The sequence below is a fragment of the Condylostylus longicornis genome, unplaced genomic scaffold (genome assembly GCF_029603195.1).
Source record: "Condylostylus longicornis isolate FDR11 unplaced genomic scaffold, ASM2960319v2 ptg000028l, whole genome shotgun sequence".
Taxonomy (NCBI): Eukaryota; Metazoa; Arthropoda; class Insecta; order Diptera; family Dolichopodidae; genus Condylostylus; species Condylostylus longicornis.
Window position 1 is genome coordinate 4,159,886 of NW_026577997.1, and position 24,343 is coordinate 4,184,228.

Here is a 24,343-nt window from a genome sequence, read left to right on the forward strand (position 1 = left end):
GAGCATGTGTAGAATATAATTGGACACATGTATACAAAATTTTATATTTATACCTTTATTAGTTTTTGAAATATTTAAAATATACTCTTTGAGTTGTATGGCAGCTACCCGAACCCGTTGTCCGAATTAGTCCAATAACAATAGGGCTCGTCCTTGGCACAAAAGAAAAAACTTGTGAAAGTTTGGTGTCGATTGCATTATTCGTTTTTGAGTTATCGTGCGATCGGACGGACGGACGGACGGACGGACGGACGGACGGACAGACGGACATGTCTAAATCGACGCAGAATTTTACGCTGAGCAAGAATATATATATATGTCCATACCGCAGATGACTCCTTCAAGTAGTTACAAACTCCATACCAAAGTTAATATACCCTTCACGAAGTGCAGGGTATAAAAATAGAATTCACATATTGTAAAGAATAATGAATTTATTATCAAGTGACATAACCTTAAACACTTAAAAGCGTAAATGTAAAATAAATTATATATAAATCCATTTTAGGATAAATATAAAAATATTGCTTGTGTGGTGCGAGTATATGATCGGGTCTAATAAAAAATGAGTGACGTTTCCTCTTGTAAGTCAAATCTGACATTAGTTCAAGAATTGTGGACTTAAAAATTTTGTATAAGCTCTTATTGATGATGAAATTTGAAATTATAATACAACATGTTTGAAAATAATGACAACATGTTTCAAAATAATGACAACATGTTTGAAATCGTGAAATTAAGTAAAAATGTACTTGAGCGGATTTACTTTTAAAAAACTTGACATATATTAAATTTTAATATTCTAGTCATTTTATTGTGTAACTGTTACACAAATTAAAAAAAAACATGAAAAAGAAGGCAGAACCTTGCATAACTGTTTTATAAATCTGAGATTTTTTTTCGTTTGATTTTGATATCATCTAAGAATTGCGTCTAATAATTGAATACCAGGGAATTTTTTTTTTAGAAATTTCTCATTTTCATAACAAAGTTAGTAACACTTGTACAATTTAAGAAGAATTTATAAAAGAAACGCGTATTTATGCGTGCAGATGCGAATGTAAATAGCCGCACATCAAATTATCACTAACTTATCGAAATTTTTATTGCAATTGTACACTGCTTTTCATTCATTAATTCGGAATAATAGTTCCGTCAAATAATGTGTCAAAGAAAATTTTGATTGTTATATTTTAATTTTAATATTTTCTCTTTAATGAAGTGAAAATATGATAATTGTCTTTAATTTTTCGCATCTTTTAAAAAATTACCTGAAAATTTGTTAAAAGGCATTAAAAATTCCAAAACCCAAATTTTTTTTTGGCACATTAAAGGCACTTTAACTTTTTTTTTCATCTTTGTATAGCTAGTGTTTTGAATAAAATATCCCCCTTAAGTAATTTGACATCTGTCTGCCACATTTATTATTGCAAGAGAACACGAACAATAAAATAATTGGATTACTTAACACGCGTTATCTTCAGTTTTTTTTTTCGTAATGCTTAACCGTTAGAATTATCAATTTTTTTTTTTGTTTTTGTATTTTACTAAAGTCAAATGAAAATTAATTTCGTGTGCAATTGATAGCGGCTTTCTTTACTGTTTTTATTCTGTATATTCACATCACACATGAAAACATAATAAAAAGATAAAAAACTAAAAAAAAAGTTCACAGTTCTCACAAAAATCTCCCCAAAAAACGCGACTAGAAACGAAACTTCAAGTAAAAAAATAAAAACGAAAAAAAAAAAAAATTTCTTCGGGCTTTTATCAATATTATTTCATTACGGAACCCAAAAACTATATACATAGAGAGAGAGGAGCAGAGACTGAAAAGAAAATAAAAACAGAAAACAAAAAAATCTGAAAAAAGAGAAACAAAGCTGACAGTTGACATTTTGACACTTCTTTGTTTCTGTTATTTTCATTATTACATTTTTGGTTTACTGTTGATATTTGAATTTTGTATTCAAACAGTATACAACTTATTTGCTATTACACTACTGATTATAAAATGCCGATTGGAAACTGAAAATCATTTAATTTTAAAATACATATGGTATACATAACAGTTAGAAGGGTATAGAGAGCTATAATGATGACATTATTATAATACGATTAAAATGCGCAATTTTTTAAAGTGGCTGTTATCTCTTGTCATGAACAGAAATATTAATATACGAAGTTTTTATGCACGTATATCATATATACATACGAATCACATATTTTCGAAAATTAGTTTTGGTAAATTAACAGTAATGTTCGTAATATAAATTATGTGTTTACAGTAGAATCTAGCTTTCAAAACTTAATTTTGAATAATTTACTTGAGAAGTTATGATGTGTTAATTCACTATATTAAAAGTTGTTCGGTGGTCATCAGTTGGGTTAGAATGTTTAGTAGTGTATACGCGTAGATAGATTAATAATTAAGTATACTTTCTTAACTTGAAATCTAAATTTTTGGAATTTGTTTCAAGTATCATTGAAATCATAGCCTTAATAATTGTAATTTTGTTATATCGAAAATTGGAATAATACTCAATATGATTCGAGAAACTATATTCAGGCCAACATCTTCCGAATGTAATAATTAGCTTATGGGTTACAGTTAACTTAATAGAAGTGTTACTGTAAGTGTTCGTGTTATGTGTTATACGCGCACAGTATATATATTAACAAAATATATTTTCGACAATTTTAATGAATTGTACTTTAATTATTATTACGATTATTATAGTTAAATAGTATAATTTATGTTGTCATAATGAGCACATTAAATTTTTTTTAAGCATTGAATTGAAAATTTCATCTATTCATATATTCTGTTACGAGTATATACTTTAATTAATACCATACTGATAATCAACATAAATTTAATAAAAAAAATATTATTTAATCTTTAAAATAAATTTGGAACGATTTATGTTTTTTGATTCGTTTTGTATAAAATTAGTTTATCAAAAATTCATCAATAATATTTTAATCGATCTATTTTGAACAATTTTCGTATACTTGTATATTGAGATTGATAATAATTTATGTTTGAATTAATTATTAGAGATTGTGATTAGTTTGGGAATATAATGGAAAATTTGATAGAAGGCACTGAAAATATGTAATTTATGGCTGGGAAGAAATAAGAAAAATTTTGGATTCCTTTTTTCTGGAAGAATAATTTTGTAATGTAATAATTACAATTATTAATGATGCTTAATTTGAGGAGATGCTTCAAAATTTTGAGATTTTCAGCGAAAGTACTGACGCCACCAGCCGATACGACATTGCAACCCAGCCTGAATAACCCCAATTGCGGCCACCTCGGCCTGAAATACACTACAGTGATCTGGCAGACAGAAGGAGAGCTCAACATATAATTGCTCAGAATAAACTCCCCTACCCACCCTGCCATCGAGCTCGGATCCGTCCGTGTAAAAATGGACTGATCCGTCGTCAGTAACTTCCTCGTTCAGCAAGGCTTCCCTAAGCGGAATCGAGGTCCCGAAGTTCCTTGTGAATGAGAGCACCGGGGGAACATAATCAACTGCCCCCACAGCATGTCCACAATCCACGAAAACGAAGCATGCCCCTTAGGGGCACTAGACCACTAAGATGCGGGCCGCAAATTAGACAGCCATCTGCCAACCCAGCACAGCTAATGGCGGCAGATGAAAAAGAATCTCGAAAGCCTGAGTAGGGTTATAGCGTAATACTCCACCAATACACACCATCGCCATTCTTTGAATCTTGCTTATCAGCCTGAGGCCCCCCGCTGTGTGGAGCGCTATCTACCACACCAGAACGCCGTATATAAGGATCTGCCTCACCACTGCGGTGTATAGCCTATAAACCATGCTTGGCTTTAGGCCCCACCTCTTCCCGACAGCCTTCTTACATGAGTAAAGCGAAATAGTTGCCTTCCTTACTCTCTCCATAACGTTGGAACTCCAGTTCAACTTTGAATCAAGAATTAGATCCAGGAATTTAGTCTCCCTGCTAAAGGATGAGCGGATTCTGTTGAGTGTCGCCGGAGTTATTGTTGGTATCTTATATCTCCAAGGAACTATTTTGAGGGCTATATTACAATTTATAAATAACACAATAATATTAATCAAATAATTCAATTGATGGGAAGTGATCAATAACTTTAAACCTCTTATATAAATTAATTTCCATCTCATTTTCATTTCAATATACAAATATACATACGTGATTATATCACATACATAGAGGAACATAATTTCTGCTCCAGCATACCTACATACGAGTATATACAATAATAATATCGTTTGAGATAAAAATTCTCATTTATTTTCCCATATTTTATTTTGATAGATAGATCAAAATTTTCATTTATAAACTAAATGTTAGTTATATAAATAATAATTAACTTAATATTTCAATCAGTCGTTATTATTATGGGCTTTTGTTTTTACAAAAAAAAAAAATCAGCACAACTTTAGACCTTTATAAATACATAAATATATAATCAAAATTCAATCATTTTTATATTTTCTGTTTAAATATAACCTGAAATTTAATTATTAATCCTTTATTTTTCCTCTTTATAACAGAATTGAAAAAACAAACAAAGATTATTTTTTTTTAATTTTAATTTTTCTCAATGTCTACAAATGCAGTTTCTTTTCATGTATTTGCAACTTAGGTACCTCAAATAATATGCAATTCATTTTCCTTGGAGTCTTGGAGTTTTTCAAATATTATATTTCTTACTGCAATTCTCCTATATTGTATATATTGTAAGTATATATATGAATAACAAATATTTATTCTCCTACAATTTTACGAGCACTTAATCATGTCTTCTGTAGATAATCGTAGGGTAAATATTCCACCCAATAATTACCTAAAGTAACATAAAACAATTTAATTTGATGATATCCCTCAAAACATAATAATAAAGGTAATAGTAAGAGAACAAAAAATCAACGATCGTGTATGTATGTATGTAATCATATACAGATTGTACAGTTTGAGTCAATTTTAACCATTGAGTGCAATATTTTAAACTGGAAACAGAATAGAACGGCATTGATGATTTTCTTTTCGTTTTTGTTTTTTTTGAAATCCGTAAAAATTATGAGTATAACTATTATATATACATTTCATCTTAAAGTGTGTATATATATATATACATATATTAGGTAGGAGAGTATTTCTACCAAAAAAAAAATAATAATTTTACATTCATATATAAGACAACTGACAGACAAAATGATCATAAAAATGATCATAAATAAAAGAGAGAGAGAAAAAAAAAGAGTAGATTTTTTTTTTAATTTTCGGATGCTTCTTAAAAATTGTGGCCGGATTTGAAAAGCATGAATACGTTTATAATGCATAGGTTAACTTCAAAAAAAACTAACACAGTCTTTTCTTTCTTAGAATTTAACCCGTTGGACCGCAATTTCGTTGTACCTACTAATGTTGTGCAATAAAACTGTTGTTAAAGAGACTTCCTATAAAATGAATTAGAAAAATTTTGATAAATCATATATTATTTAATCATATCTAATATTATAGTGTTAGTTCCAAAGTGAAGAGTTTATGGGTCGAAAAATATAATAGTAGGGTAAAAATTTGTATATAATCAGAAAAACATGTTGACGAATCCAAGAATTGGTTTTAATGGGATATTATAATTACATTTATACGATAATTACATTTATATGATATTATAATTCTATACGATCTTAAAATTCTATACGATATTATAATTCATTTTTAAATATCTTGTTGGAGTATTAATTTTTTAATGTACAATAGGAGTTTACTCCAAATATTGAATCATTTAATATTCAAAATCCATTTCACACACACACTTGTAAGTTCAGTGATATTTATTTAATTTCTAATTTTTAAACGGATGCATTTAAATATTTTTATTTTTTTTACTACGATATTTATTATTCTGTGGATTTACTTGCTTTTATATTCACATATCCCAAAAATTTATTAAAAAGAGGTTCGTAAATTCTATTACAAAACAAAAAACATATTCGCTTGTTGGTTCTCTTTTAGTTTTTTGATTAAGATGAACATCTTTCATTTCCACCTTTTATACGAAAAGCATAAAATAAAAAATTTTAAACGAGGTAAAAACACAAAAACAGAAAAAAAATAATAATTTCAACGACAGCAAAAATATCAAATCTTAATAATTTTGAATAGAGCCAATGTGTAAACGTTTTTTGTAATTTGCTTTATTCCCTATCAACTATATCATAACAATATAGAGGAAGGTGTATATAGAGCTACGTACTGTAAGGGGTTAACGCTTAAAATTATTTGTTATCTCTTTTTTTTATAAGTTATTTTCGGGTTTTCAACGGGCTGCCTTTAGTACAACTGTGCTTTATCATCACAATTTCAATTCGCAATATTAAAGAAGCGACTTAAAATATTTTTAACTAAAACTGAGCTATTGCATATTTATAGGGGTTTGAAAATATAAATCATAATTAAAGCATATAAGTTAAGTCTAATATCAAATCTAAAGTATCGAACAGCATTACTATAATATCAGCTAAATGATTTTACGATCAAATTCTCGAACTGGAAAGATGACCGACCAAAAGAGATGCTGCAAATTTTATAATGCCCGAGAATATACCATATTTTTTTTAACGAAAACTACAATCAAACTTTCATATCCAAACTATTATCTATATATATGCTATAATATGTTGAAAAAAAAAGAGGTAAAAATAATGATGAAGGTACAAAATCAAAAACAGCAGCAACCAAAAAAAAAGAGGAATACGAAATTTAAGCTAAAAATTTTAACAAAACGATGATTATGTTGATGATGTTCAAAAAGGTAACCATTTGCTGAAAAGAAAACAAAAAAAAAAACAACGAAAAGTAATAACCTAACTAGCTGATAATGATGTTGATGACAACTTAAAATGAAAAGACGAAAAGGAAAAAGGCATATAAAGAGCAAAAATGAAAGCAACATAAAAAAAATAATAATAATATAACAATCGAACTGTTGGCGCCAATGTTAAGCGCACAAAATTTTCTGAGCCACACGCGCGATTCCCTTATACTATCCCATCTCTTCTTTAAGTACCACAATAATATTATGTACGTAATATTATATACATACACACACATATCTACCTGTAAGAAGAAAAGAAGAAGAAAAAGAAAAAAACCATTATCAAAATCATCAACAATATTGAGAAAAGGTATTATTATTTGTGCATTCAATTTTCTCTATAGGCACTAGTATATACCAATATAGGATGTCGATGATCAACGACATTTTGATTATCAATATCATCATCAGAATTTATCATGATCATCATTAAAAAAAAAGGGCTTTTTGTTTTGTATTTCTTTTGTTCGTTTGGTACTTTAGTCCTATTAAACTCAATAAGTTAAGAGATTTTCATTTCTCTCCAATCCGCAGATAATGAGAATATTTTAACAATATTTTAAATTAATAATTATCGCATCTCATAAGCACTGTAATCCAGAGAGAAAAAGAAAGAGAGTTTTCAATTTGTCGCCCGCTACATTTTCTACATTTATGTTGGTATTTTGTATTAAAAGCATTTCCGTATAATTAATTAAGTTGATTTTATTGTAGTATTATTATTCATGAACATTAATTGTCTTCTATATTAAATATTAAGATCCAATGAGGAAATAGAGGAAGAAACTACTGCAATGATAATCATATGTTAATATAATCGCAATATAAGACTGTATATTGTCCACTCTAAATCAAATTATTGATTAAATGTAGAGCAACATAAAATCCCGAATTTGTGCCGAATAAATTACATGCTCTTTTGTCTTAACCAAAATAAGGCATTTACTTCGATTAAGCATAGTTCGCATTTCTTACTTCGTAGTCAACTACAACACTACCCATAATCTAGAATTTTTGCAATATTTGAGAGTAATTTAGTGTGTACGCCTGTCTTTTTCATTAAAAATATTAGTGATAAAATTCAGTTTTAAAAAAGGCAGAATTAAATAAGTATTTCTTTACTATCCGAATCATCGTCGCCGTTGAATTATAAATTTCTTCAGGCTATAATTGATCAGAGAGACGAGACTTTTTTATGTTTTATTTGTTAAAGAATGAATAATAATATATATTTTTCCTCACAAACATACTATACATAGAGATGCACAAATTTTGACTTGTTAACTTGAAAAATTATTATAATAAATTGTTCTTCATATTATTGTAATATAACTGAACGTAAATGAGGTGACAGGTTATAAATTCCATAAATTTTTAATCCCCTTTCATAGAAGTATTACTTTGTTATCGTAATAGTGTCTTCATAGGGTATAATACCTTATACATTTCCGATTTTCAAACTGGATAAAGCCGATTCTTTGAAGACAGAATTCTTTGCCATCTTCTAAGGCTAAGTCATATCTAACTATTAAAAACTTGGTTGCAACGATAAGAAAGAAGTTTTAGACAGTAAGGCGCGTGAGGCAAAACCACTTTATTAGTGGCAAAACAACTTTACTCAGACAACAACTGTAACAGAGTTTTACCAGCTATTCGAGAATTCTATTACTATCTTATGTCATCGATTAATATTCGAATTTATATTCTGGCACCTTAAAAATTGCATATATGAAAACGTTGAATTAATGATAATAAGAGCTTATAAGAAAGTGGCCAAACGAATGAGTAAAGAAAAAAAAAAGAAAAATAAGAATAACAAGCGTAAAAAGAATAAGTAAACAAGAATGAAAAATAAATGATTGTTTTATTGGACCGAATGTTGGTTTTTCTCTGACACCAAGAAAATAATATATATATAGTGTTGCCTTGAGGGGGAAAAAAGAAAAAAAAAGAAAATCATAAAACCTTAAAAATCTGGTAGGATAAGGAATTTAAATGCGAATAGGTGGCGAAGAGGGCGATCTTATTAAAAATTATTACTTTTTCTTCTCCTTTTCGTTATTTTTTATTGTTATTGTTATTAATATTATGATTATTTCTTAAAGGTAGACAATGCAATTTTCAATTTTTTTTGTATGTATTTTCATTGCATATTGATAAAAGATGCAATGAAATTCAATTGGAGCATATATTGAAGAAAAGAAGAGTTGGTATTCAAAGAATAAAATATGAGAATAAAATAGGAAAAAAAGAAAGCACAAAAACATCATCGAAGTTGATGAAGTTCGAATTTTAAATTGAGTGGATAATAGTATGATGAGACATAATAAAAGAAAAAGAAAAACAGGGTAAGGCCCTAAAATTATATGAGAGGAAATAGTTTATTTTTATTTATAACTCTACAGTTATAGCTACATTGTATACACTGAATGTTTAAATAGAAAAAAATATAATATTGAGTCTAGAATAAATTTCAATTCATTTAATACTAGAGACAAGTTTTATTTTTTTTTGTATATGCAAGAGATCATTTGAAAAACTAATACGAATAATTTTGTATATACTTATTGTTAAAGGTAGGGTGTTGCACAGACAATATTAGAGAAAGGTTATTACAATTTTACCATAGACAAATTTAAGCAGCACATTGTCTTTCATTAACAACATAAACATAAGAAAATTACTTATCCACAGACATATGAGTATAAGAAATTTACTTCAGTTCTCCAAATTCAATTCTTCAATTTGGAAACTCTGATAAACATTTAGTCTGCCATCATTTTAGCACAGGGCTTCCACAAAACTTCTCCAACGAACTCTGTTAGTGTTCATTCTTTTTACTTCTGCCCATGTCATGTTAGCCGTGGCGATTTCTTTCTTTATTGTTCTTTGCCATTCTTTGGCCGTCCAACACTCTTTCTACCCTGCGGATTTCACTCCAATACCTGTCTTGCGATGGTTTCAGGTGGGCGTCGCAATGTATGACCTATCCATGAGATAGGTCATAGATTGAGCCATTCACACATACATAAGGGCCGGAATACACGACCTATGGTCCTTGGGCTCCTATTTATGAATATCTGCATTTTATTTGTGTATTCATTTTTCACTAACCATGTTTCGGAGCCATACAACAGGACCTGCTTCACACATGTGTTGAATATTCTCAGTTTTGTATTCCTGGATAAGTGTGAGGACTTCCATATAGTCCATAATCTACCAAATGCCGCCTTAGCAAGCTTTAATCTATTTTCAACGTCTTATTTGACCTCTCCGGTTGTCGATATTATACTGTCGATGTGGTTGAATGGTTTAACATCTTGTATAGTGACTGTATTTATGACGAAGGGGATAGTGTTTGCTGCGTTGATTCTTAGTGATTTGGTTTTTCTTGTATTTATTTTCATACCGACCGCTGCTGCTTTTATATGCAGCTCATTCAATTTTGCTTGCATGTCTGAATGCGTGTGGGAGAGCAGAGCGATGTCATCTGCGTATTCGAAATCCTCCAGGCGGCTCGTTAAAGTCCCCTTGGAGTGGTTGTTGACTTCCGCATCATTTCGTCTAGGACTATATTGAAAAGTAGCGGAGAGAGTGGACACCCCTGTCTTACACCTGCTTCGATGCGTGGTGGCTCACCCAATTTATCATTATGGAGGACTCTAACTTCAGTATCTTTGTATAGAGCTTGTATGAGGTTCGTTATTTTTTGTGGTATTCCTCTACTAGTTAATACTTTCCATATGGCCTCTCGCCTTACTGTGTCGAATGCTCTCTCAAAGTCGACGAATGTTATGTACAGTGGGGATTTCCATTCAATCGATTGCTCCACAATATGCATCCTCTTTGTTTCCTAAACCTAGCTTGTTCTTCCCGTATAGTTTCTTTAATTTTCGTTTTAATTCTGGACAGAATTATAAGCGCCAGAACCTTGTTGCCTGTGTTCAGTACAGTTATACCTCTCCAGTTTCCGCACCCCGTGAGGTCGCCCTTCTGCTTTGTTGTACTTGAGCTTTTTAGTGCGTCCATGATTTCTCGCTGCGTGGGAGGGCCTTTGTTTATTCGAGGATGCTGATTCTGCGAGGGTTCGGGTGCATTTTGCGTTTGTTGTGACCCAACTTCTGCGGGAGAGCCAACTTCTTCAAGGTATTCTCTCCATCGTTGCAGTTGTTCAGGTGTGGAAGTTAGTAGATTGCCATTTTTGTCTTTGATTGGCCGATTATTCTTGGTGTTGTTATGGGCGAGCGTTTTTATTTTGTTGTAGAGGGTGCTCAAATTATTTTGTTCGGCTGCTAATAAACCATAATACCGCCCCGTTATTGATTTCATATGTAGAATCTATAATTCTGCCCAGCTTACAATCAGTATAATCTATAAACTGCTCAGCTTATTATCCGTGTTAAGTGCTTGGAAACAATATTTGTTGCGGGTAGTTGAAATTACCTTATTTAACCTTGTTACCTTGTTGAAATTACCTTCAAGAGAACTTGATAAGTCATACTAATTCAAACCTTGTCTTTCATTCAAGAATATTTAGAGAATAAAAGCATTTATATGGAAAGGTGCAACTATACCATAAATTTATTTAATTTAATTTAAACGACACGATTATAAATATTTAAAGAAAAAAATCATTATAGACACCACAAAATTTAGAGCATCCTGTATATATATACAATATATAAATGTATATATCCTGTTTAAATTCTTAATATAGTATAAAATAGAGGTGTACTATTTGATATATTCATGTTTATGATTGCATAGTCGCACATCATTTTGATATATCTACATTTTTATATTATTATTGTAAATATTATGATATGAATGTATTACACTGGGAGAGATTCAAATCAAAATTACCACCTTCGGAGTTCAATAAATCTTAGAGAACTCAACAGAGAATATTATAGTAAAGAAAAAATTAAACTATAATATAAAAAGAAAAGAAATTATACGACAAGGAAGCAAAGAATAAAGAATAGAACAATAAAAACAAAAAAACCAAGAGGAATAGCATAGTGAAGACAGATGGCTTTTAATGTTTTATTTGCTTCACCTATAGTTAATCTTGAAGTATTTGGCTATGTATAATGAAATTTATATTCAGCCATAGATATGTATTTGTATTTGAAATCGTTTTACAAATCATGTATTGCTGTATACGAACATACGTACATATATGTAAGTTTAACTAGAATTTCATATTCATTAAGAGATTTTTTTGTATAATATGTTAGTATATTTTCCAATGCATATTGTATATATAAGCTTATATACATATGCATCTAGTATAGAAATTGGCCTGTAGAATACCAAAGTTAAAAAAAATTTTTATTTGTTTGTTTTTAAATGGTTTTCTCTTCTTCATTCCTTAGTGATAATCGTGACAACATTAAAAATTCTTGTATTTTATTAATAATTTAATCATATAATAGAAAAATACCAGAGACCAAACGCCATGTTATTAAAGCAAAATGCTTTCATATATCGGCTAGTATACTAGAATAAATATTTGAATTTGACTGAAAATATTATCTGTTTCACATTATTCGAAAACAGACGATTACTGTAGTTTTTACCTTATATTTGAATATTTTGTACAACAAAATTTGTAATTTTGTCCAGGCAGGTAATTTGTGAATTGATTAGGTAGTGATTGATAAATTAAAGTTGCACCGTCAATATTTCAATGCCTTCAAATTCACTATAAACTCTTTGTTGTGCAAGAGTCCCCCTAGTAAGTCAACACAGATCCAACGACAAATACAATTCGAGAGCTCGGAATGCAATTAAATTTTTTTCAAGGCGGTGTTCTTGTCGTTTTGTTTAGTCGTGCAGTTTTCCTTCTTTTTCAATTTTTCTGAGTTTTCCCATCTGCCTATATTGTGATTTGTTTAGATATTTTAATTTCTTTTTCCTGTGCAACTCTGTCGCCATTTAAATCGCGCTGATGCATATTATTTTCTGTATTATTTATTAATTATCGAGAAGATCTTCCCAAACATTATTGACCGGATCATATAGACTAGTAAATATACCACCTTTTAAAATCCTTGTGAATGACGAATATTTTTCACTATATTCTGCTGAATTCTGGTATGATTCCGGAATATAAAATTTCCATTATTTGAATCGTTTCCAAGTCCACTTGTTAAGTAAAATCCAACAGAAATGACACATTTTTTTTTCCTAATTTTGTAGCAGTAATGCCGTACAAAACGCCTACGGGAGAGGGATAATGCATGTGGCAAATATTCAAATATGCTGTTCACATTCTTTCTTTCATAACTTTACGATTATTCTCCCCCAAATTCAATAAAAGAAAATAACAATTTAACCACAAAATATTTAATGAAAAAAAAAATTCAAGGATATTAACAATTTAAAATTAATAAAAGCCTAGTAACCCCAATTTGTGAATATTATAAGGAATTATAATATGTTTTTTATGTAAACATAAAGTAATTTATTGCCATTATCCTTTGAATATGTCAATCATCATGTGGACATTTAAATATATGCAAAACAGATCAAACAATAAATGTAAGTAACCACCAAGTCAAATCACTTTTTTTGTTTCATTTTTTAAGTAAAAAATACGTTCGTATTGGAATTGTAAGCCAAAAATAAAAATATCGAAAAAAAGAGGTTCAATAACATCCGATTCCAAAGAAATCCAGATGTAATTTTCATTATGGTTTTCTTGTTTTTATTATAATAATATCCTTTTGGTATCAGGAGTATAGGACAATCGATCTTACAAAACACATAAAAATTGTTAAAAAAAAAACATTTGTCAAGAAGATTTGTTTCAATTTTTTTTGAAAATTTTTTGAAAGAAAGTTCCAATGTTATACAATCCGATGATGATTGTGAAGATTTAAATAATAAAATTGTTATATTTAACATTCATAACTGTTATATGCCAGTTAAAACCAACAGGTTATAATTTAAGGTAATATTGTTTTTTCTGTTTCAAATTTTTATTGCTTTGTTATTGAAATGGCAAAAAAAAAAACCTATTTTGCATCAAGGTGAAATATTTTGCATGCATCTGCTTTGCTTCGATATTTTGAATGAATGAACACTGAACAGCTACAAATTGTTAAATATTTTATAAATAAATTATGTTTAAACTTCCCCACAAAAAAAAAATTTTGTATCAATGGCCAATATTTTAGAAAAAAAAAATAATTTGCATATTCGTTTTGTCGCGTAAATTTTCAATAAAAAAAGTGAGAAGCTTTCTCTTTAAGGAATTTTAAATAATGTGAGTTTTTTTCACCCAATGTTGTTTTTAAACGTTTGCAAAACATTTTTTGTTTTTGTATTTCAAGTTCAATAACAAGCCTGCCATTACGTGGCAATTTTGTTGTTTCATTAATGAAAATTGAATTTAATAAAAATATTTCACATGACAAATGAAAAAATTAATGACAAACGAAGTATACAATTAAGTTCCAAGGGATTGCAATATTAATTTACGTTCTACAGCACCATAATATTCCGATACACGCAATACCAATTGAGATTATTATTCACACCCATTAAGAAGGATTAGCATGTTTAAATAAACAAAGTAGTAATTGGTTTGGAATTAATGCTGTGGCTCCAGAGTATTTTGGTACATAACTAAAAAAAAATATTTCCATGTAATTTTATAAATTTTACACATTCAATTTGCATAAATTTTAAATAAATAAAGAGCGCCGAAATTTCTTTAAATACCAAAGAGCAAAAAAAACACCATACCACCAAAAACAGAAAAGTAAAACCAGTTTGAAAAGTTGTAATACTTGTCAACTGAAACCCTAAAAAAAAACAAATACAAATTTGCTAAAATGTACAAATTACATTGAATACCAAGAAAGAAAAAAACGAAAGAGACCATCTTTAAGCAAATTTCTTACTGATGCACTCTTGATTTTTTTACCTTATTTGCTCCCATTTTAATTTACAAATCATTTTTGAATGCAGGTAAAAAAAAATGGGTATATATACAACAGAATGAATCATTAATGAAAAATGAATGAAAGGAAATTTAAAATTAATTCAAGAAATTTAAAATTAAAAGTTCGAGATTTATTGCAAATGGAGCACGTAGATTTGATCAAATTTGCGAGGAGGTTGGCCTATTTTCTGACTTTTCTGATAAATTCAGTTCAAAATTTCTTAAACTAAAAATATAGGTATAGATTTATGAGTTGAATTTTGTAGAGGAACTTTTAAAAAATTCAATCTAATTAGCACTCTTCTTTTAATAACTCCTTCATTCTGTTGGCACCCTTATTTTAATGACTATGACTCCTTCCCCGCATTCGGTTGACTATACTATGTTCTTAATTTTGATCTAAATGTTAGCCAAATAAAAAAAACAAAATTAATTCAGAAAAAATAAAAGTTTTTGCCATAAAAGGGTGAAAAAGCACTTATTTTTCGAAACCACCCAATATTCATCAGTAAAGCAAAACAAAGAACGTAAGACAAATTTAAAACGAAAATCATAAAAATATCATCAAAAGGGGTGGGAAGATATGTCCTTTGAATGATCACAACATACTCCAATATACAGATATATGCGTAGAATTAAATGCAACTTATGTTAATGTAAATGCAAATCAAGCAGGTGGGAAGGTAAATCTCTTGAAATATTTTTCGTTATTATGGTGAATGTGCACATGAGCTATTAAATGCATTTTAATTGACACATAATATAATTTTATAAAATCTAAAGTGTTTGTGTATAGACTTACGCAAAAAAAAGGTAACACCAAGTAATCCGAAATATTTACACGAACTAATTAATGAGAGATGAGTAGGGGGTTAGAAATCCTCAAAAAAATTTTAAAAGTTGAGATAATCAATTAATTTTGCTATGGTGAAATGGTAATCCAAAAGAAAGATTTATATAAGATTTGGTTAAGCATATTAGAAGCGTTCGTCTTCTAGTACATTAGAGGCAGTACAGTAGAGGTCATCGATCATATTTTTCATGATTAATAACAGACAGCACCTACTTTGCACCGTGTTAGCACGGTTTCAGAAAGTGAGTATTGTGTTCCTTTCGTACAGTCCAGAATATCTTGTCCTCCTTCTCGCATTTAACGAAGAAATTTGCCTATTCTATATAATTGCAATATTTCTTGAAATAAAATAATGTAGATATATTAATTACTTTTTGATTTGAATGACAGCTTAATAATAATTTTCTTAATTTTTTTTCTTTTGCAGACAAATGTTTCCTCAAATGAAATTTAGAGTATCGGGATTAGATGCAAAAGCAAAATATATATTATTATTAGATATCGTAGCGGCTGATGATTATAGGTATAAATTTCATAATAGGTAAGTACTAAAGAATATGTTTAATTAAAATTTTATTATTAGAAAACAAATGCTTTCTAAATCTACTCTATATATATTGCGATTTTCGATTCGACGGCCGGCAGTTTACTTTCAAACAAATATGAAATAGGCGGAACGGAATAGAAAATATGGTTTGGTTACTGGGAATTAATATATTTCTTCTAACGAAACGAAACGATACAAAAGTATTTATGTAAATAGAGGCGTGGCCTAAAAGTAGGCGGTTACGATATATATTGCCATATAATCCCATTTTTAATCATATAGGCATGTTTTTTTTGTTAAATTATTGATTTAAATTATTTTACAAATCTACCGTTATTTATTTTGTTAATTTGTCCGAATATATTTCGAATATAAGATAGAGCTATTAAATTATAATGTCTGCCATGTTTTTATACGACTGAACTGTACTTTGCCCAGTAAAAATGTCATTTTCTCGAACTGTCTCATTTGGCAAAATGTTATATTAAATTTTTCTTTTTTTTTCTATTTTTTATAAAACAGTCGATGGATGGTTGCTGGTAAAGCTGATCCAGAAATGCCAAAACGTATGTATATACATCCGGATTCACCATCAACGGGAGAACAATGGATGCAAAAAGTTGTATCATTTCATAAATTAAAATTAACAAATAACATTAGTGATAAACACGGATTTGTAAGTACTGTACGTTGTATCTGTAACCACTAAAAGAAAAAACAAATTATTTTCTTTGTGCTAATTACTAAAATTAAAAAAAATTAAAAAGCAATCCTCAAATTTATTACAATTTGGAGGGTTTTCTTTTGTCGTAAAATTTTCATTGAATATGATCAAGAGCAAAATCCAAATATTTCTTTAAGAAACCTCGTAATTATTATTAATCTAAAATGTACAAAAATCAATTATTTAGAAAATATAGAGTTTTTAATATATTTTAGAATTTGAAATATATTTTGACTATTTTTTCCAAATCTCTATAGCATCTACTACAAAAAGTATCTGCAATAAAAGAAAATAATAAGTTTTTAAATTTTTTTTTTATTTTTAATATTTCTATATATTTTTGTTTTTTTTTCCATTTAATTTTTTTACTAAAATAATAAAATGTTTTAAATTATTAAATATTTATGAAAATACAAATGTATTCTAAGATCAATATCAAAATTGTTCAATAGCTTTAATATTACAAATTAGAAATCAATTCGTAATTTTACAGAAATAATTAAATAATTCTTACGTCCCAATGTAATTCCTTGCGTTAGAAGATCGAAAATTTAAAATAACTTAAATAACAGCTTATATAGCTGGAATTTTTAGTTGGATGTAATTGGTGCAAGAAATTATGAGCCTTATTTGACTTATATCGGCTCAAGTCCCCGAAACAAAAAACGAAATGAAAAATACGGAAAATATTCTTCTGACTCGAAAATTTCATGTTGCGAATATAATCGCCAGGATAGCACGTATATTACCAGATATTTTGTTATCCATCCCACAAAGAATAAAATTTTAACTGCCGAGATATCAATTTAAAATATATTAGTACAAGTATAACTATTACATAAACTGAATTATGAATTAAAACCGTAACACTGTAATTTGGAATTAGTCAGGTTTTCTCCTGGTTAAAATGTACTAAATTTAATATTCGGATTTTGGAACGAAAATATCTAATTCGGAACTAAAATTCTGTGATTAACAATTCTAATCTAATCACAAATGATTTGCACCTACCAATAAGTATTTTATAAACATAAACGCGAGATAAATTGTGTTTTGAAAAGCATATTTACCAACTATATTTACACCTTTACAACACTAATTATTATCATAAATAATCTCTTCTAACAATATTCCCCATTTCTTAAAATACAATAATAAAATTTAAAATGTCACATTTACGACATAATATGACACAATTATATTTCCAATAGACAATTTATTAAACGACTGCAAATATAAAGTTTAAAATTGAAAATGATTTGACATAAAATATCTGTCAAATATCTGTCATAATATTGCGATGTTACAACATATTTGTTATTTTATAAAATCATTACATAAAAAAGTAGAAAATGTAAAAATTTCCGTTTATAAAATCTTTAGTATAATCACAATAATTTAATAACACCATGTAATTTGTCATTTTATTTCAAATAATTTTTTTTCCTATTATTTTTTTATTCAATTTAAATACATACATACACATTATTATAGCTAGGAGTATATTATGTCATGGTGTTTACATAAAATTGAGTAAAAAATTTACGCAGGATAATCTCTATTAAAGATGCGTTCATTATTATTACATAATATTAAGGATGCCATAATTTTAATGGTTTATTTTGCAATACAACCCCTTTTGTTGAATATTTCAAAAACCACAAAATCTGTCCTATCATCATCACCATTTTTTATACAATATTTTATTCTTATATGTACGAGTACGTCATCTATATCACTATGATGTGTTTAAAATCTGTATATTTTGTAATATTGTTTGCAAGAATTTGGTTAAAATGTGTTCGATATTTTTTCTGAAATGGTTCAGAAGAACATTATGATTAATATATGTAGTCAAATAAATCAAAATTAAATTTTACTATACACACATACATACAAAATTAAATATTCATGTTTGTATGTATACGTTTGCTATATATAATGTTAAAATTTTAAAATAAATGATTAAAGTAGATTCACTGCAATCGCATCAAAAATTTTTTTTGATGTTCGATCAATGGAAATTTTGCCATTTCAGTTGTTGTAGTGCCGTATAATGCCGTTTAAGTTATTCTAAGTTGCTTTTGCTTCCATATTTCATTCTGTGTCTGATGGTAATTCCTAAATCTATATGCATCTATATTTTATGAATTTGTGCTTCGTTTTTCTGATGAATGGCATTTGGTTTAAATGAAACCTTAATAGAAAACCTAATAGAAGAAAAACACACAAAAAATTCTGTTATTTGGCTATATTTTTTTAAAATACTAAATACTAACTAGCAAACATCAAAAAACCCAAAAAAGAAAATCTCCTATTCAGCAAAATAAATAACAATATTTTTAGTGCCATCTTCATTATTGTCATATCCTTAAATAATTTTTTTTTTTTTGTTGAATAGTTTATTGTTTTTTTTTTTAACTAAAAAGCATCCCGCTGTTTGTTCATGTTTTTAACATTATTTAAGCACTTCCGAAAAAGAAAGCAAAGAGAAAAAAAAATTTTTTTTTTTGACTGACAAAGAAATGAAGTGCTTTTTTGTCGCCCCGGTTTTTCTATTTTATGTTTTTTTTTTCCGTTGACAGTTTTTGTTGTTCGGTTTTTGATTTGAAATGGGCAATTTTTGTATATATATATATATTTGTTTAACATTTTTTCAAATCTCATATTATTTATGTTGACATCTTAAATGGTATTTATATTTGTTGTCAAATGTTTGTTGAGTTTAAATGTTGTTTAAAAAAAAGAAAAAATTGAATTGAATTTGAGGTTTTTTTTATTTTTTGGTTTTCGCTCTCCTCGTTACTCTCCGTATGTGTACCTATTATTTGTTTATATATTTTTATAATATGAAAATCAGCAGTTGTTGTATTAGTTATATAAATATAGCTGTAGGATTGATGCTGATAATGGTGATGTTACTATTGCACTTAACAAATATAATAAATCTATTTTGTTATTTTAACAAAATCTTTTCTGTAAACACGAGCATTTTTTTTGGATATATGAGCGGAAAAAATGTGCTATTTTTCGATAATACAATATTTTGTTTATTTTATGTTTGTGTTCAATTTTGTATTTTTCATTGATGAAAGAGGGAGGGGGGAGAAGTAGGGTAAAGTGTAAAAATTTGAAATAATGTTTGTATTATAAAAATATTATGAACTTAGAATATTTTCCTCAACTTTCCTTATCAGGATTTGATATTAATCTTGTGATGCAAACTTAATTGCAAAATATTTGAAACTGGAGCTAGTAACGTGAGAATTCAGTAGAAGAATAGACTATGATTAATGTTTTTGCATTAACAGTATGGGTGTATTACTCAATCTAAATGTTTCTTTATAATATATCAGCTATCATCTTACAGCACTGTCTCACAAATTTTGTTGTTAACCACCTCAAAATATTGTTATAATTATTCTTTCAACAAGAAGTTAAAAACTTGTTCTTGCTTTTCTAAGCCTGCCCTGTGATTAATTTTTGAATTTATAGATATAATATATGTACATATATTGAACTAAAATTGATAAAATCCCAATATTTCCGAAACAAGTTGTGTTACAACTATAATACTGATTGCCTTGAAAAGAGCATCACCGAATCTCTCTGAATCAATAATAAACTCATATTGCCGAAAAATGTTGATTAAAACACTTTTGATTTCATGCAACGAAATATTTTCTATATCTAAATAACGAAGCTTATATTACAGAATTACCCATCTTAGTGACTAAATAAATGGCTAATTCTTTATACTTTTTTCTTGATTTCATTAAACACTTTTCCTTTTTTGTGTTCTCAAAAATTAACCCTCTTGAGAAATCAAAACCAAAGAGAAAATTTTCAAAAAGAGCATAAATGCAACATATAATCTTGTTATAAAAAAACTTCAAACTCCTACACCCACTTCTAATATTTTGTTATAATTTTGCCTATTGGAATTGTTAGCGAAAATATTTTTAAAGTTAAAAGGGAGCGGCTGGTGTGGAGGGGGGGGGGGGGGGGGGGGTGGGGGGGGGAGGCGAATTTGTCAAAATGTTTTTTTTTTTTTTTTTTTTTTAAAAAAGAAAGAAAAAAAAATCTTTAGAAAATTTTTTTTACTTTTGAAGTTTTGAAGATTTCTTCTTTGTGCAAAATGCTAAGAAGAAATCCTCAAACAAAAAAAAAACTTCAAATAAAATGTTTGATAAGTAAATTAAATAATAATAACAATAATAATAATAATAATAATAGAAAAAGAAAATAAAGGGAGGCATAAGAAAAGGATTTAAGAGGATAATCAAAGTATTTAAAAAGGTGTTATAAAATTTAAGCAAATTTTTCGACAAAATGTATAGAAAAATAAAAAAAATAGTGTAATAAAAAAAATAAGGAAATTCAAGTATAAATGGGAAAATAATTGGCCAAATAATGAATCTTGAATGGAAACGAAATTCAAAGAAAATATTGAAAGCCCTTCTCTGCGGTATGCCGTTATAAAAGCTTTGGATTAATTTTATCTTGTATGGTAGAGGTGCTTAATTTTCAACTTCGTGTTATACAAAATTGAATTATTTGATAATATGAGGGTTTTTTATTATGTCGGCTAATAATTTTAAGCAACAAATTAAATTTATTGTAAACCAATTAATGCAAGAAGAGAATTTCTGCCACAATAAATTCTTCTTGACGGGCTTAGTATAGACGCCAGTATTAAAATTTTGAAAATTATGTAAAATTAGTAATTTTCGGAATTGAATGTTTTGGAATTGATATTGTCCCATTCAGAATGGTAAAATAAAGCCAAAAGATCTAATACAAAGGGCCGTATAGATACAATTATAATAACAAATGTACATGTATTTGTGTAAAATGCATCTATATCCATTATTTCTATTATTAATTTTTTATCTATATAATGTTAGCCAGCCTCTACATACATAAATCCAAATGTGTTGTCTTATTCATTAAAAATTTTATTTTATATGATTTTATTTAATTGTAATTTTTTTTCTTTCTCTATTTTTCTCTCTATATGACTCTATTGTTTAAAAGTGTCGCAAAAAACACTTTTACATTTTCTTTTTTTTTTTAATATGGCCTTTATATTTCTATATAATAATGAGAGTGCCTATCATAATTGAGAATGAACATAAAATGTAATGTGTGTCTACCTATTCAAATCAACGATTGTAAAGCATCATTGTCAACATGCGAACCTATACATAATGTATAGTCTCTATGATATTGTCAAAGTAAGGATATGATATAAAGAATAAAAGTTATTTTCTAAATTAATTTTTTATATTAAATAGAAGAAAAAAGAAACGAAAAAACCAACAAGAATTTCTTTTATTATCTAGGATACCATATAGACCTATGTATGAATAGAAATTCTATTGTTATATAGTGTTCATATCATTATTATACTTATATATGTGTAAAAATTGGTGTTGATTATAAATTTTCAATGTGATGAAGTGTAAATGAAATGAAAGGCTTAGTTTTTCTTCTATATTCTATATTCTAACCATACTTTGTTTTTAATATTCCATTTTGTTTGCAATGAAATTACTTATATATCAAGGGTTTTGGGTGAAAATTGTCTATATATCTTTATATTATTTGAAAATATTTTGTAATTAGTACAAAACTACTCACCAAATTAATATTTGCAACCAATTTAATATTGTGAAATAACTGGAAACACTTTTATTTTCGGGTCAATTTCGGCTCTTTCTAAAATTTTTCAAAAACAGCTGTTTGTATGGGAATTAACATCTTCTAGTTCGAATTGTCCTTTATAAATATAGCGAGTATACACCACTATTTTCCGATTTTTTCTAAATAATTGTAAATATTTTGAAATATTGAATAAATAGTTTTGCCAATACGCCTTCGATTCACTACAGAGTAGTAAGGAAATATTATAAAGAAAATGCAATAATGGTATTGTAATTTTAGTCTATATGAACTTTTTTGCATTATTTTTGTAATAGTACGGTACCATGCAAGGTAAAATGTAAACACCACGTTAAAATTAATTTACACACATATTATATAAAAAGTGAGGAAAAGTGCAAATTTTTTTCCCCATTGTCACTTGAATTGTTAAATGAGATTTTCTTTTATTTTTGGATCCGTAAGTGTGTGTGCATTTCTTTACAAATATTGCTTATACCTTTGTATATATATACATACATTTGACAATATAAAAATTAGAAAAAGAGAAAAAACACAAAATAATGAGATAAGAACACATGACATTGCATTCTTATGTCAAAAAAAAAAAATTAACTGAAAATAAAAGTGCATACGTACAAAACAATAATAATGAAATCTGCACTAAATATTCTTACATATACATACATACATATGTGTACCTACATAAATTTGTGTAAAAATATGTACACATTCATTTACATACTATTAATATAAATAATTTACAAAATATATACATTTGAAGTTACACGTGCATAATATTATTTCCAATTATTTCACCTCATATTTATATATGGTGTGTTTTTGGGTGTATGTACAATAAAATGCAATTTATATATATACATATATATATATGAAAAACATAGAAAAATTTTTTCTTCTGTCCTTGTTTTTCTTTATATTTTGAATTACGGTTAGGGTGTTATTGCTGCAATTACTGCTGATTTTTTTCATTTATTATTTTTCATATATATATGAAAACCTTCATCATCATAGTTGTGCACATACCATGCATTTGCATTAACATACATATATACCCCATTTTATGGATATGATAATGTTCTTATGCATTTTATAATTATACTGTTGTGTAGATAATATGCATTTACATACACAAACATACATACGTATTTAAAATTTATTTAAGGTGATGATAAAAATTATTTTTATATTATGATTTTTCTTCTTTAATTCAATGAGTATGTGCGTGTGTGTGTGTACGTATGCAGTGTGTGTATTTGGTGTTCTCACCTATTTGTATTTGTTGGTCTCTTATATCTAATCAAAATATCATGCCATTATTGTGCAGATTATATACTATACTTATGTTGCTTTGTATATGTATATGAGCAAATTCATTTCGTATATAAATTTTTTTATTAAATATATTCAATGTGTGTACATGTGTGTATGGATATTGTATAGAAAAAAGTTCATGTTCCTGATTAAAGGGGGTATATAATGGCCGTACACAGATGAAATTGTTTGTTATTTTTAATTGTTGTTTTTCTCTTTTATAATATTTTTATTTTCTTGTATATTATTATTCATTATAATAAATTGGATATATGTAGATATAAATATATTTTCCATTATGGTGTAAGGTACACAATAACAACAACAACAAGAACAACAGAAAAGAACATAATAAGAAAAAG

At 27.8% G+C, this 24,343-nt stretch overlaps 1 protein-coding gene across 1 annotated transcript in view; it reads left to right on the forward strand.

The window, feature by feature from the left end:
- LOC129607720 (optomotor-blind protein-like) overlaps positions 1 to 17,134 on the forward strand; it is a 102,550-nt gene extending 85,416 nt beyond the window's left edge. The window contains exons 2-3 of the mRNA XM_055518883.1: positions 16,139 to 16,252; positions 16,781 to 17,134. Coding sequence (XP_055374858.1) covers positions 16,139 to 16,252; positions 16,781 to 16,967 — 301 coding nt within the window. The 3' untranslated portion in view covers positions 16,968 to 17,134. The remainder of the gene's footprint in view (positions 1 to 16,138; positions 16,253 to 16,780) is intronic.
- Positions 17,135 to 24,343: the final 7,209 nt, after the last annotated feature.